Source organism: Microtus pennsylvanicus, chromosome 5 (assembly GCF_037038515.1).
Source record: "Microtus pennsylvanicus isolate mMicPen1 chromosome 5, mMicPen1.hap1, whole genome shotgun sequence".
In the NCBI taxonomy this organism is placed as follows: Eukaryota; Metazoa; Chordata; class Mammalia; order Rodentia; family Cricetidae; genus Microtus; species Microtus pennsylvanicus.
In genome coordinates, this window is record NC_134583.1 from 71,018,357 (window position 1) to 71,034,043 (window position 15,687).

At 44.3% G+C, this 15,687-nt stretch overlaps 1 protein-coding gene across 1 annotated transcript in view; it reads left to right on the forward strand.

Moving 5' to 3' along the window:
- Wdr11 (WD repeat domain 11) overlaps positions 1-15,400 on the forward strand; it is a 53,296-nt gene extending 37,896 nt beyond the window's left edge. The window contains exons 18-30 of the mRNA XM_075972463.1: positions 881-987; positions 1,291-1,405; positions 1,721-1,892; positions 5,231-5,339; positions 6,776-6,838; positions 7,669-7,734; positions 8,367-8,544; positions 10,116-10,211; positions 10,698-10,863; positions 11,329-11,426; positions 12,153-12,298; positions 13,242-13,321; positions 14,515-15,400. Of these exons, the coding sequence (XP_075828578.1) occupies positions 881-987; positions 1,291-1,405; positions 1,721-1,892; positions 5,231-5,339; positions 6,776-6,838; positions 7,669-7,734; positions 8,367-8,544; positions 10,116-10,211; positions 10,698-10,863; positions 11,329-11,426; positions 12,153-12,298; positions 13,242-13,321; positions 14,515-14,672 (1,554 nt within the window). The 3' untranslated portion in view covers positions 14,673-15,400. The remainder of the gene's footprint in view (positions 1-880; positions 988-1,290; positions 1,406-1,720; positions 1,893-5,230; positions 5,340-6,775; positions 6,839-7,668; positions 7,735-8,366; positions 8,545-10,115; positions 10,212-10,697; positions 10,864-11,328; positions 11,427-12,152; positions 12,299-13,241; positions 13,322-14,514) is intronic.
- Positions 15,401-15,687: the final 287 nt, after the last annotated feature.

The following is a 15,687-nucleotide window of genomic DNA, read 5'->3' on the forward strand; positions in this document are numbered from 1 at the left end:
TTTATGTAATATTTAGGGAGGCAGTCGGTCATTTTGCCAAACATTGGCACGTTTCTGACCTAACCATAGAGGCCCCTCTGAATGCTTTTATTGTTCTGTAAGTGCAAAGCGAGTTTTCTTTTAATGAGTGGAGAAGCAGCAAGTAACCACATTGTTTACTACTAACTTGAACTGCGTATTTCCAGTGTGGCAGACATTGCTTTCAGGGCTTTAACTTTATAGATTTACCAGCAGCACCTGACTCCACCAACAATAACAGGCCCAAGGCACAGCAAGGTTAAATAAGCACTCCCAACCCCGTGCCACCTTAAGAGGTAAAGCAGGGGCCCGGCAGGGCAGTCTGATGCCAGAGCACTGGTGCTGGGGCCTCCGCTCTACCCTGTGCCTCTGCTGGGTCTCCCGTTACGCTCACCTCTTACAGTAATGTGTCAGCAAAGTACCAGGACTTCTCTTCCAGTGTACTACACAGAGAGTGGCTGAGTCTCCCTTGGTATGTTTAGATAACCTTTAGTAATGAGACAAATCAGAGGTGGCTCTCTAGACTGCAATTTAGGTTTTTCTTCTTGGGATTTTTTCCCCTAAAGTATTTCTTCCTAAATACACATCTTCTCTATAGATGAAGTTTGGACAACTATATCCAGTGTTCATTTGAATGGACAATTTGGTTGTTCTTCAGATTGTAGTGTCCTGTTTCAGCACAGTTGAAGTTGGTATGCAGTGGCTCTTTCAGTGTTCAGAGTTTTAGGATTTGATGGCATTCATAGTAAGTAAATGCTTTATAAGTAATGCATTTCTTATTTCATTGTTATCGCTACAGGGAAATACTTTATTCTGATGGTGACTCAGTAGAGAAGTTCACGTGTGGTTTTATTGCTTCTAGGGTAGTATGGGCAGCATTACCTGCATCGCTTGGAAAGGGGATACCTTAGTGCTCGGAGATATGGATGGAAATCTAAACTTCTGGGATTTGAAAGGCAGAGTATCCAGGTAGGAGCCAAGGAAACTTTCTTCAAATGGAAACTTACTGATAATAGGACTGATAAACTTGAGTGTAAATTGGAGCTTTGAATCCTGTACTGTCTAGACTTTGGAAGAAGAGCGGTCATGAGCCAGGCTCTGATCTGCAGGCAGCCATGCAGAAGCCCTGGGACCTCGTTCCAACAATATTAATGGGCAGACCCCCTGTCCAGTGTGTTTCCTATTCTCTCACTCCTGATTAGGATAGTGGACACACTGACCGACAGTGTTCAATTTTGTATTATGTTGGTGTTTTTATTTCTTTGTCCTTAGAGGAATACCCACACATAGAAGTTGGGTGAGGAAGATTCGTTTCGCCCCTGGCAAAGGAAACCAGAAGCTGATAGCAATGTATAATGATGGCGCTGAAGTGTGGGACACTAAAGAGGTAGGCCCAGCCCTATAGTCTGCCGGTGAAGCCGGGGAAGCTATTGATATGGGAACTGGTTCTCTTTTCCACTTTTTCTGAAAATGGAATATTCAATAAGTATGTCCAGCCTCTATAAGAAATTGTTAGAGAAGTGAGACAGCGGGACAGATTGATTGATGGGCTTTTAGTGCCATCACTGTGCCTGACTGCGGTGGGAGGTGGGCTGCCGGAGGCTCTTCATCTGCAGACATATTCTGGGCCTCTGCCACACAGCCTCTGACCGTTTGATCCAGAATGGTAAACAACTTTATTTTCTGTCAATCACTCTTACAGGTGCAGATGGTGAGCAGTTTAAGAAGTGGAAGAAATGTGACCTTTCGGATTTTGGATGTGGATTGGTGCACATCAGATAAGGTGATCTTGGCATCTGATGACGGGTGCATCAGAGTCCTGGAGATGTCGATGAAGTCTACGTGTTTTAGGATGGATGAGCAGGAGTTAACAGGTAAGGCGCACTCCTGAGAGGGTGCTTGCTGCCATAGGCTATGGCTATCTAATGGAGGGCACCTGCTGCCTCATTTCAGAGAGCTCTTGGGAAACTGTGACTCTGATGACTTCAGGAGTAAGCTTTATGTGTCCTGCATTTTGTATCAGTGCAGATCCACTCTGGTGCATGGTTCTGTGTGTCATGATGTTTCTGTCCTGTCTATGATCAACCAAAGCTAAACTAGGTGATTGCACTATCCTGCTCCTTTTTTGTGTGGTTGTTTTGAGTTTTTTTTTTTTTAGATGTATTTACTTATTATGTGTACAGTGCTCTGCCTGCTTGTATGCCTGCAGGCCAGAAGAGGGCATCAGGTCTCATTACAGATGGTTGTGAACCACCATGTGGTTGCTGGGAATTGAACTCAGGACCTTTGGAAGAGCAGCCAGTGCTCTTAACCACTGAGCCATCTCTCCAGCCCCTTGAGTTTGTTCTTTTACAAAAATTAAAAGAGTAGTAAAAAAACTAAACATAACAAAAACTGCATTTGTGACTTGTTTTTCCTAAAGAAAAGATAAGAAAATTGCAAGCATATCCATCTAACTGTTTAAAAGGCGGTTTTTGACTTTCAGAGTGGAATCCTCCTTAGAATGCACTTTCAAAGGGCAACAGTGGCCGGGCGGTGGTGGCGCACGCCTTTAATCCCAGCACTCGGGAGGCAGAGGCAGGTGGATCTCTGTGAGTTCGAGACCAGCCTGGTCTACAGAGCTAGTTCCAGGACAGGCTCCAAAACCACAGAGAAACCCTGTCTCAAAAAACCAAAAAAAGAAAAAAAAGAAAACAAAGGGCAACAGTGTTTCTGGTCCTAACTGGGGTAGCCAGGAACGTCCAGCTCCAGGTACCCTCTTGTCATCCTCCGTGTGCACTCCTGGCTGTCTGTTTTAGAGAAATTCCTTAGAGCCTTGGTCATTCGTTCACTGACTCGGCTCAGAGCTGCCTGTGCTTTGTCGAGCCAGCTCCTCTTTGGGACTTGGGAGACTGAGGCTTTGTGACAGTGCTCGTGGTGTCACTGACATGTGCTGTGCATTGCCTGTCACCCCAACCCCTGCCCACTGTATTGGGGCACTAGCTCTTCTTTCTTTGTAGCTGGGACTGCCATCAGGTAAAGGGAAAGCCACTTGTTGCATTCCCATGCTTGATCTTGAGTCATTTGTCAGCTCCGCAGAGGTGTGAGGGCCTCCTCGCCAAGGGAGACGAACACAAGCGAACACTTCACAGCTGAAGAGCCAAGGAAATTGAGGGAACACCAAGGGTGATGTTTAAAAAACAAAACAGTTGCTAGTTCTAAGCTGAGAAGTAGGTAAATAAAATCTAAGTATTTAGAACTTTTTTTTTACTTTTGATTTAAAATTTAAATCTCAAGGCTCCGTCATCACTCTAATGTGCGCTACAGAACTGGAGTCCGTCATATTCACCGTGTAGACTGTATTTAAACATCTGGCTGGGAACCAGGGTTTACATCATCATACTCTAAACTTGACTAAATTAAAAAGAAAAATATTACTCCCGTTCAATCTCTAGTGGTATAGCCTCAGCCAGAAAGGTGGATTTTAACATAGTGATGGGGAAGGGTCACTGCTGGGCACTAGCTTCCCAGGGAGGGTAAAAAAGCAGCCTTTATTGGGCTCCAAGTCCTTTGTCTTTTCTTCACCCTGGTTCTCAGGGTTGACTCCAGAGCCTTGGACTTGCTAAGTGCGTACACTATGGTGTCCCTAGCTCCCAGACTCTAGGTTTTTTGTTTGTTTGTTTGTTTGTTTTATTTTTTATTGAAAATTTCCACCTCCTCCCACTTCCCTCCCCTCCCCCTCCCTCTCCAGTCCAAGGAGCAGTCAGGGTTCCCTACCCTATGGGAAGTCCAAGGTCCTCCCTGCTCCCCCCAGGTCCAGGAAGGTGAGCATCCAAATAGACTCTAGGTTTTTAAAAATAATATAATTATCAAGATGTTTGGGGAATAACTAACAGCCTTTCAATGTGGATAGTATTTTAGGTGCTTTTACAGAATCAGCAGTAAAAGTCTCAGGTGTGAAAACATTTCTCACCTTTTCTGACTCTCGAGTTGGAAAGCCTGTGCAAAGTATTCGTCGCCAGTTTAATTTTGATGTGGCATATAGAATGCTTGCTAAAGCAGCATTGCTTCCTAGAAGCATGAGTCAGATGGGTTGCTTGAAATTTTCCTTAAGAACTAAAAAGAAAGAGATAAAGTTGATCTTAATAAAGATTTTATTAACTTAAATATATAAAAAATTATCATTTCAAGTATAATCTTTATTAATAATTACTTATGATATTTTACCTTTTTAAAGCACTAAGTCTTTGAGATTTTGTTGATATTTTATCTGTGTTGCCACCTAAATTGGGTTAGCTGTATAATTCTGAGGACAAGTTTTCAGCAGAAATATTCGAGTCCTGTTTGAATTTTATAATATTTCTTGTAAGCAGTAGCTACATATTCAAGTCACTTCAGATCTGCTTAGAAGTTACATAATGACTGAGCCAAGTATCAGGATGTATTAAATTATTCTCTCTCCTTCATGCTAGCCATCTTTCAGGTGCTCAGTAGGTTTCTTTCATATTGATGGCACAGTCTGTCATACGTTTGGCCATTTTAACTGATCGTTTCTGTTCAAGAGACCAGGGAAGAAAGGCTCCACGGGAGCTGGAGGAAACTGGGTAGCGAAAGCCTGTGGGCCCCTGGGCAGTGGGTCAAAGGTGGGGAGCCAGTGGAGGGAGATGCTGTGTGTAGCTGCTAAGTTTCTTTCCATTGGAATGTGCTGAAAACAGCCAGCTCTTATTTGCTTTGTATTGTCCTAATAAGTAGCTGCTGCATGTTGGGGGCTGTAGAAAATTATCCCTGTGTGCAAAAGACTTCATAAAGGACTCATGGGAACAACAGAGATCAGAGGTCACCCAGTTCCTTCACAACAAACTCCTGATGGATGGGTAGACCATGTTAGTTTAATAGTCTCAGAAAAAAACCTATCTGGTGATACAGACAATGCAGGTAAATGTAGTTGTTTTTAATGTTTTTTAAAATGAGCTTTATTGTTATGAATTGAGTTAATAACATTGAATCTTTTTTTCAGTAGTACAGAGCTTTGTATCATTCCAGATATTGAAACTTTAAAAAGAAGAAGAATTACTAATCAAACTTGATGCAGAGAACCCCTCCTCTGGAATAAAGTCGCAGGTGCACCAGGTGTAGGCATTGGTCTTCTGACTGCCCTATAAATGGTCCATAGCTGAGACTCTTTTGAGGGATAAAAGTTCATTTCATTGAGAAGCACTCTTTTGCTGCCTAGAGCCTGTGTGGTGCCCATACCTCCTTGTTCCAAGGGCCGCCCTTGCCTTGAAAGCCTTCTTACTACACCAGCCTTGGAATGGCCGATATTCTTTGGACATTTCTCACATGTAAGTTATTTCCTTTTGTTTTCTGTACATAATTTACTTGGGGTTGAGGGTCACTCATGAAAAATAGCCATGGCTTATAGTCCAAAACTTAGAAGGAATGAAGCCCTAGCACCAATCCAAGAAAAGGCAGAGGGACTGCACATATTGTAAAGAGGCCGCTTGTTTGTCCCAGCTGCCCAGAACAGAAATAATCACACAGAAACTATATTATTTAAATCACTGTTTGGCCCATTTGCTCTGGCTCCTTATTTGCTAACTCTTACATCTTAATTTAACCCATCTCCATTAATGTATGCATCACCACGAGGTCGTGGCCTACCAGCAAAGTTTCAGCATGTCTGTCTCTAGCAGTGGTGCCATGGCTTCTCTCTACTCCACCTTCCTTCTCCCAGCGTTCAGTTTAGTTTTCCCTGCCTAGCTAAGTTCTGCCCTGCTGTAGGTCCAAAGCAGTTTCTTTATGGTAATCACAGCACACAGAGAGAAATACCACATCACTACACGGATTCCTCTTCTACCTGTTCACTGCTGTGGGGCCGTGGCAGAAGAGTGGGTCAGTATGGAGAGGAGGTGCTGGTGCCTAGGATGCTCTCAGGGCTGGGTGATCATCACACAGGGCTGCATCAGGACAGAGGGGAAAGATGACTGTGAAGAGGGCCAAGAGTTGCTGGAGGTTTGGGGCCAGGCCTAATTCTTTTTTTTTTTTTTTTTTTTTTTTTTGGTTTTTTCGAGACAGGGTTTCTCTGTGGTTTTGGAGCCTGTCCTGGAACTAGCTCTTGTAGACCAGGCTGGTCTCGAACTCACAGAGATCCGCCTGCCTCTGCCTCCCGAGTGCTGGGATTAAAGGCGTGCGCCACCACCGCCCGGCCTAATTCTTTATAAAGTAGAATCAGAAGGGTGTTTATAAATCAGTGTCTACCTCACTGCAAAAAGTCTTCATAGGAACAAACCAGAAATTATTTACTACAGTTTACTGAACTTATTGTATGTGGATGGCACAGGGTAGTGTGATATGAGGGTTTTGTTGTTTTTAAGGCAATGAGTCTCTGTTGCTTAAGAACTATCTACTTAGAGAAACAAATGCCATCCTACAGGGCAGAGGGAGCAAATCACGTTAGTCATCGTTCATTGTAGGTTCTTTACTGAAAGGAATCTAGACCTGGTCGTTCTGTGAGCCAGCCAACCAGTTTTCTCCTCTTTGGAAACCTGTGGTTTTCTTTATTCATTTCCTTGTTTCTTCTGTTCAGTAAGACAGAGACAGCCATAAAAATGGTCAGTGGGTCCCAGGCCCTTTGTTACTACTTTATCCTGTAGCCAAGTTTTTAACAAGAGGTTATAAAAAGGTTATTTCTATGTTAATACAACCCTTTTTTTTAGTAAAGAAATACATGGTAGTAAATGCAGAGATAATGAATGATTCAAACTTTTTTTCTGCACAGTGATTATCCAGAAAATGAAGAAATAAAGACTCTCCTTCAAGAACAGTTGAATGCGCTGTCTAAGTAAGCACTGTATTTCATAGCAGATAAGAACACTGGAAAGTAACACACGTTAATTTGACTTTTTAAAACCCAAGCAGTTTTTTTCCTAAGTGTTAATGGCCCACAGAGAGACAGTTTGTTGACATGGGTTTGTTCCTCTTTGCAGCTCTGTTTGCTAGAAGGACTAACTTAGTAACTGCAGGGAGAGAGTGTCCGTCTCTCCCAGTTCCCAGCTCTCAAACTGCTGTGCTCTATCAGGAGTTCCATGCCCGTGAACGCCTCATGGAGCTGTGTTAGAGAATGCGGGCAGGTGACTCTGAGACAGCCTGTGCCAGGTGCTGTCAGTGCACAATTCGGGCTAAGAAACTGGTGCTCCTTAGAGCCATGAGCAATTAAAAGTAAATATTGAGAATTATTTTGCAAAAGGAGGAGACAAAATAAAGGTTCACATGAAGTTCTTGGTAAAATAGAGCGGTTTTTTTGCAGTCTAGAATCTTCCATATGTAATAATAATCTTTAACAAGTACTTGATTAATGCAAATTTCAAAATAATTACTTACTTGTCTTCAGTTTCCTAAGATTAACATTTGTGTTTAATTGGGAAACTGTAGACTTTAAGAACAATGTCAGCAATGACATCCTCATTCTTGCAGTCAAGTAAACTGTTGCAAGACTACAAAGCAGAGTCCTGGCCCTAGTGCTCAGGGTGATTGACAGCATCTTTCCACTTGTGTAAGTTGGGAGCCAAGACAGTAACTGCTCTTAGAAATCCTGAACATGTGTTGATACATCTCTTTGCTTTTGTTTGGTTGGAAATGTTTGCCCTACCTCTCTCTGGATTCCTGTTGCAGCGACATAAAGAAACTCCTGCTTGATCCCGAATTCACTCTCTTGCAGAGGTGCCTCCTTGTTTCCAGGTAATGCTCTCTGATGTGTTGTGTAAGAGATAATTTCAAGTTAACTTATTTCTTTTATTGAGGCTTAGTACATTACAACCGAACTCTGACATGTTTTCAAAATCCAAGCACCTCCTTTAGATTTGACTTACAACCCATTTAAGCGTGCTGACACAAACCTGAAGTCTGGTGACATCTTGAATGAGGCCTGGGCTTGCTGTGCTCAAGGACTTCCACATATGGGCAGCTTTAAAAATGTCAGCTAAAACTGTGCATCTAAGTGTATTGATAAACATACCTATGAGTTACTATCGAAAGCAATTACTTGCGCTTTCCTAGTGTTTAGCAGAGTCACTTACAATGCGGGCATTTCCCTCCGTGTTCCAGAGAACAAGTGGCAGATTGTTTTGACACTTTATCCAGAAGCTTTTCCTGTGGAGCTGATGCCCAAACACAGAGAGCAGACCTGGGGAGCTGTTGAATGTGAAGGGCTCTGTGTGGTCAGGCCTTGTGCTGTTGGGAACCCAGTAACCAGGCTCGAGGACCCACTGCTTAGCGCTTTCCCTGGTGGACTCGGGACTTGAGGACACTCGAGGGAGCCTGATCCGACCCTGGAGTGTAAATTCATGGAGGCCTCGTTTTCCTCCTTCCAGGCTCTACGGTGATGAGTCAGAGCTGCACTTCTGGACAGTGGCAGCCCACTACCTGCACAGCTTGTCCCAAGCCAAGTCTGGAGACGCAGTGGTAACCAAGGAAGGCGCTCCTCAGGACAGGCTGAATAACCCTCTGGATATCTGCTATGACGTGCTCTGTGAGAACGCCTACTTCCAGGTGCTGCCGCTGCCTGAGCAAAGCCTTAGTCACAGATACCTTCTTCCTTGTTGACCTTTTCCTGAGTATCCTAAACTTGGGGAACTTTCGAGCCCTTCCTAGAAATAAGTGTTGTGGCACGTTGTATGAAAAGCCTGATTCTCTGAAAGCTTATAAACACTAAGTTTTTTTTTTTTTTTTTTTTTTTTTTTTGTTTTGTTTTGTTTTTTAATTTATTTATTTATTAAAGATTTCTGTCTCTTCCCCGCCACCGCCTCCCATTTCCCTCCCCCTCCCCCAATTAAGTCTCCCCCCCAGCCCGAAAAGCAATCAGGGTTCCCTGTCCTGTGGGAAGTCCAAGGAACCCCCACCTCCATCCAGGTCTAGTAAGTTGAGCATCCAAACTGCCTAGGCTCCCACAAAGCCAGTGCGTGCAGTAGGATCAGAAACCCATTGCCATTGTTCTTGAGTTCTCAGTAGTCCTCATTGTCCGCTATGTTCAGAGAGTCCGGTTTTATCCCAGGCTTTTCCAGACCCAGGCCAGCTGGCCTTGGTGAGTTCCCAATAGAACATCCCCATTGTCTCAATGTGTGGGTGCACCCCTCGCGGTCCTGAGTTCCATGCTCGTGCTCTCTCTCTTTCTGCTCCTGATTTGGACCTTGAGATTTCAGTCCTGTGCTCCAATTTAGGTCTCTGTCTCTGTCTCCTTTCATCGCTTGCTGAAGGTTAATATTCAGGAGGATGCCTATATGTTTTTCTTTGGGTTCTCCTTATTTAGCTTCTCTAGGATCACTAATTATAAGCTCAATGTCCTTGGTTTATGGCTAGAAACCAAATATGAGTGAGTACATCCCATGTTCCTCTTTTTGGGTCTGGCTTACCTCACTCAGGATAGTGTTTTCTATTTCCATCCATTTGTATGCAAAATTCATGAAGTCCTTGTTTTTTATTGCTGAGTAGTACTCTAATATGTATAAATTCCATACTTTCTTCATCCATTCTTCCATTGAAGGGCATCTAGGTTGTTTCCAGGTTCTGGCTATCACAAACAATGCTGCTATGAACATTGTAGAGCATATACTTTTGTTGTATGATAAGGCCTCTCTTGGGTATATTCCCAAGAGTGGTATTGCTGGGTCCAGGGGTAAGTTGATCCCGAATTTCCTGAGAAACCGCCATACTGCCTTCCAAAGTGGTTGCACAAGTTTGCATTCCCACCAGCAATGGATGAGTGTACCCCTTTCTCCACAACCTCTCCAACAAAGGCTATCATTGGTATTTTTGATTTTAGCCATTCTGACAGGTAAACACTAAGTTTTAATGCATACTCACACACAAAAGGTTGATTTTTGTCTTCAATTTTTTAACTTGGAAAGTTGAATTTGCTCACTTCAATTTTCAATAAATCTCAGTGTTTACTTGACTTTAAAAGTTTGATAGCCCAAACTAAACTAACTTCCTTTCTTCCTTCTTTCCTTCCTTCCTCCTTTCTCCTTCCTTCTTTTATTCCTTCCTTTTTCTTCTTCCCTCTCTTCCTTTCTCTCTCTTCTTATTCCTCCTTTCTTGCTCCTCCTTCTTCTTTCCTACTTTAGAAGTTTCAACTAGAAAGAGTTAATCTACAGGAAGGAAAACGGTCAACTTATGATCACACAAGGAAATGCACAGACCAGCTGCTGCTCTTGGGTCAGGTATGTCAGTTCTGATGCTTCGTGGAGTTGCTGGTTGATGGACATTTCAGAGCGTTGCTGTGCATGCATATTCTCACTTGTGCATCCATATGCATATAGCCACTTGAACGCGCGTCCTTCTCTGTACACACTTAAGCTTTCTTTAGCAGTTCCACCAGCACACATTGTGAGGCCGCAGAGCCGTGTGGTTAGCCCACTGCAGCTTTAGCTTCTGTGACAGACAGCACCTGTTTGCTTTGCTGCACCTAGTGGTGCACAGCTGAAGTGGACGCTCCTAGCAGCTCTGCTCCAGGCCAGTCTTTATGCTTGCCTTAGAGCCAACGTGCAGGACTTTCACCAGCCTTGTATGTGTTGCTAAGGCATCCAGGAGTGTTTGCAAGTGAACATTACCTCTATGCTGCAGACTTAGACGGTCCAGCTTATGGTTCTAATAGGCTCTGTTGGAAGAGAATTCCCCGTAACTAGAGGAGGTGTTTCTCTTACCAGACAGACAGAGCTGTGCAGCTGCTGTTGGAAACGAGTGCAGATAACCAGCACTATTACTGTGACTCACTGAAAGCTTGTTTGGTCACCACTGTCACCTCCTCAGGCCCTTCTCAGAGCACCATCAAGCTGGTGGCAACCAATATGATTGCCAATGGCAAGCTGGCAGGTAAGGCACACTTTTATTGCATCTGTCGGTGCTGGGTTGGGCTGCTGAAGACACGTCTCTATAGATGCTAAACTATAGATGGAAAACTAGTGCTGTGTATTGAATGACTGCAGTCACATGAGCCGAGCTTATTTTAAGGAGTATTAATGATTGCAGTGACAGTAAGCAAGGGTCCCATGACCCTGCTTCACCCCAATTCATGCTTTAGAATGTGCTCGTGCTTACTACCCTGGGTGCTTGAGAGGTAACATTGTAGAGGTAACTCTGTACTAATAGTTTATTTTAAAATTCAGTTTGACAACTTCCCATTATTCCCAGGTAAAATACTCCTTATCTGAAACAATTAAGTGTACTTACCTTGTATAAAATGTACAAGACTTAAATCAAATGTAGTTTTGCTTTTTAATAATTTGTTAAAGAAAGCACTGCAGGATCAGTTGAGGGGACAGTTCTTCTGTCTTCCAGAGGGCGTTCAGTTACTCTGCCTGATAGACAAGGCTGCGGATGCCTGCCGCTACCTGCAGACATACGGCGAGTGGAATCGAGCTGCATGGCTTGCAAAGGTAGGTATCCCAGTAGGTGTCCTGAGAAGTGACAGAGAACTCAGCTCTTTTGCTGCGAAGCTGTTCACCTCCGGTTGAGTAGTATTAGCTGGCTGCTTTTATTGAAAACACCTTTCATTGACAACAGTCAGGTGAAACAGTTGATTCCTGCCTGTTGGCATCTGATGCAGCCAGGCCTCCAGCGCTGAACCCTGCAGTTTGTGATAAACTGTTTCAGTGAAGCACAGTTCGCTTCTCCACAGCGTGCGGTTCTGCTTCTTCCTTGGGAGATGGCTTCAGTAAATCAGCTCAGCTTGATTCTAGAGTATAGGAAATGCATAGGATTGGGGGTTGTAGTGGCAAACCTAATTTGCATTAAGCGTTCTTCTCCTTTCATAAGGCTGGGTTAGTGGCAGCAGATGGTATAGCAAAGCTCCTAGTACAAGTCTTAGATACCGTATGTGTGGCAGGGGTGGCTTCTAGCAGGGAGCCGTGTCAAGGGTCATGTTAAATATAAATCGGGCATCCGGCTTAGAGACAGCTTTCAGATAAGTCCTCCTGGCCCAGGGACATTCTCCAGATAATGTAGAGACAGGTAGAGAGCAGGAAGTTTCACTGGGAGAGAGTCCCCATGTCGCCAAGCTTTGAGAAAAGCTGCCAGGCCATGATAGACTACGGCCTCTCACCAGCAAGGCCTTCTCACATAGCAGAAGGATGTTTCTGTTCTAACGTGGACCTTTTTCTCAGGTGCGGTTAAATTCTGAAGAATGTGCAGATGTTCTGAAGCGGTGGGTTGACCACCTGTGTTCTCCGCAAGTCAATCAGAAGTCCAAGGCCCTCCTGGTTCTTCTTTCTCTGGGTTGCTTTGTCAGTGTGGCAGAGACACTTCACAGGTATGACTGGTGAGCCCTGGCCACTCAGACTGGGTGGCCACTTCTCCGTGTTCTCGGTTCTAGTGGTGGAGCTAGTTCTTGGCTGTGATGTGAAAGGAGAATGGTACAGCTAAGGTTGTGTGGCACCTAGTGGGGATAGGGCAGCTCTGTTGATTAGTTATTTGTTCTAGAGCTGTAATAGTTTCCAACATGTTTGCCAAGCCTGAATGACACATTTTAAGACTATAGAAGTCTTTAGACAGTTGGGGAGGGTTCAGGCTTGAGAGAGTAGCTGAGAAGAAGCCCCAAGAACTGTAAGAGGTGGGAGAGTACGGTAAGGTGGGGTGTCCCCATGACCATCTCACTCTGATAGGAGATTGACTTATTGAAAACTAGAGGCAATAGATTGAGACAAACTTGAGAGATTACTGGGCAATGGGTACAGAATTTAGAAGAATTTGTGGTCCTGGATCACAGTGGTTTAAACTGCTTAGCACAGTGGTCTGCAGTGTCCACCATGAAGAATTTGTGGTCCTGGATCACAGTGGTTTAAACTGCTTAGCACAGTGGTCTGCAGTGTCCACCATGAAGAATTTGTGGTCCTGGATCACAGTGGTTTAAACTGCTTAGCACAGTGGTCTGCAGTGTCCACCATGAAGAATTTGTGGTCCTGGATCACAGTGGTTTAAACTGCTTAGCACAGTGGTCTGCAGTGTCCACCATGAAGAATTTGTGGTCCTGGATCACAGTGGTTTAAACTGCTTAGCACAGTGGTCTGCAGTGTCCACCATGAAGCCTGTACTTGGAGACGTGTGCTTCATAAATCAGGCCTAGAAGTGTGTTGGCGTGACTTAGAGAACATTCCATTTCCACGGGAAATGTGTGCAAATCGTCAGATGCTTGGGTGGCTCCGCCCACCTAGGACAGATCTTGAGAACTGACTTGTTTCTGTTCCGCTGAGCAGCATGAGGTACTTCGATAGAGCGGCCTTGTTTGTGGAAGCCTGTCTCAAGTATGGCGCGTTTGAAGTCAGCGAGGACACAGATATCCTTTGTGCTAAGAGGAGAGGAGGTAACATGAGTGGGATTTACAACTATATCATATGGAGAAAGGGCCACGTCGTGAGTCAGCACACCCAGAGGAGAAAGCGGGGAAAGAATCTGAATGGCTTGCTGCACTGCAGGCTGGTTAGAGGAGAGGCGAGGACTGCGCTCTCCAGTGTGTGCTTGAACTTAAGCGAAGGGAAAGTGAATAATTTAGAAAAGCATGTGGTACTAGTACTCTAAAATAGTATTCAGAATGACGTGCTTTGTGGAACATGTTTTGTATGTTTACCCAGGAAACAGAGATTAAAAAATTTGAAAACCTCCCACTGTACCCAAGTAAGCCTCTGATATTTAATAGGATAGAACATTTGAGTTGTGCCATGCAGGCAGGCTGCTGGGAGCTGCCCACACCAGGGACACTATTTCTTCTAACCAGCTCCTGGGGTGCTTTCTTGGGAGGCTGGGAGAAGGTGGAAATTTGGTTTTTTTTTTATTCTCCTTTTATCAATAAAAAAAAGTTAAAAAAAAAAAAAAAGAATGGGCTTGTGAATATAGCTCCCAGGTCCTTGTGTTTGCAAAACTACCTTTTCTCTTATAGTTTTTCTTGAGTTTCTGCATTTGACCTAATTTCTCTATGTTGGTTGTTATTTAGCCCTGCACATACTCATCTTTTTAAAGCTAAACTAAAGCAAAATTTTTGAAAAGGTAACTAAAGCCTAAGGTTAGGCAAAGCCATGGCCCCAGTCACTGGTGCACTTGGTCTGGTATCAAGTTTTTCAAAACACAATAGAACAGGGCTGTCTATCTCAAAACCCAGCGCCCAGCTGTTTAGAGCCTCTTCCCTAACTAAGTGTTCTGCTCCGACTGCCAGGCTCTGAGAAACTTCCACATGGAGTGGGGGTATGTGGGGTTCTCTCCTGTCCTCTGCCATTCTCCGGTCCTCAGTGGAGCACGGGGGTAGGAGCATCTGAGGACGCTGGCTGGGGTCTTCTACAAGGAACACGGGACTCAGCTGGTGCAGAGCGCAGCATGGTTAGACCGAGGCACTTCCCCCTCATAAAGAAATGCCTACACTCGTGACATGCTGCTCCCCATGGCCACCAGCCCCGTCTCCCCCACCCCCGAGCACCTGGGCAGAGCTGCCGTTCTACTTTGGCATCTGTGCTCTTGGCTTCCTTAACTGAGGTCTACAGAAGCTCGTCACTGCCATCTATGCAGACTATGCCCGAAGCCTGAAGAGCCTCGGTTTTAAACAGGGAGCGGTGCATTTTGCTTCAAAAGCTGGAGTAGCTGGCAGAGAGTTACTGAGTGAGCTTGGATCCCCCAAGGAAGAACTAACAGAAGGGTGACATGTTCTGTGCAGGGAATCCGATGTTGGAAGGAAGGTGCGAGGGGCACTGGCCTGACTGCTCACGGTCGCAGTCAAGGTCAGTCCAGACTGATGTGAAGACCTGGTCCCTGTTAGTTGTGTCACCGCCTTCTGAAGGCTGCAGGTCCCGGCAGCACTGGAGCCAGGTCTGTGTCCCGTGTGAGCTCAGAACAGTGGGACCCACAGTAGGAAAGTGTATAGTGTTCATTCTTTTGGAAAGTGCTTTTAAGATCCCTGTGACTACTTTTCAATATTTGTAACTTAAAAACTCGAGAGAATGGATTGCTTTCCTTTCTCGTTTGTTAATTTAAAGATTTTAAGAATCTGTAACAAGAGATTGTGCAACTGATGGATTCTCAGACACGTGCTGTGTGTGCCTGTGTTGATAGGCATTTGTTTAGGACCCAGCAGGACAGAGCATTTGAAGACACCTTGAGAACACAGTGGATTCATTGCTTTAGGCATTGGTGAGTTTTGTATTTGGGACTCAGTCTTCATGGAACATGTCTAAGCTTCACATTTAGTGTTAGTGGTCTTGGATGGTCTAAATTTTAACTCCTAGGATACATTCCAGTAACCTCATTTCTAAAGCCTCTTTTGTACATTTTTCTGCCTTTGTTTTCTTCAAATAGATGTAATTATTATAAATTATTGCTCAGAATTTAAACATCTGTGACTATTAAAATGATAAATAAAGGAAAATCCCAGCCAAGACTTTGTTGTTTTGAGATTTTTCTTTTTGAGATGGGTTCTTTTGGCCCCAAATAGCCAGATGAACAACACCTTCACCCCTACTTTATTTTTCCAGGGACATTGAGAAATACAACTTCAGGTCAAAGTTTCAGTCCCTGATTCCCAGCAACTTGGGGGCAGTTTCTAGACCCCCGTCTTCCATTTTTGAAGTTAGCTGCATCAGGGGTACTTGAGGAAGATGGCTTATTCCAGATCAATGTGGCACCTTGGTGAAAAGACTGGGTTTGCCCAATGGCTATACA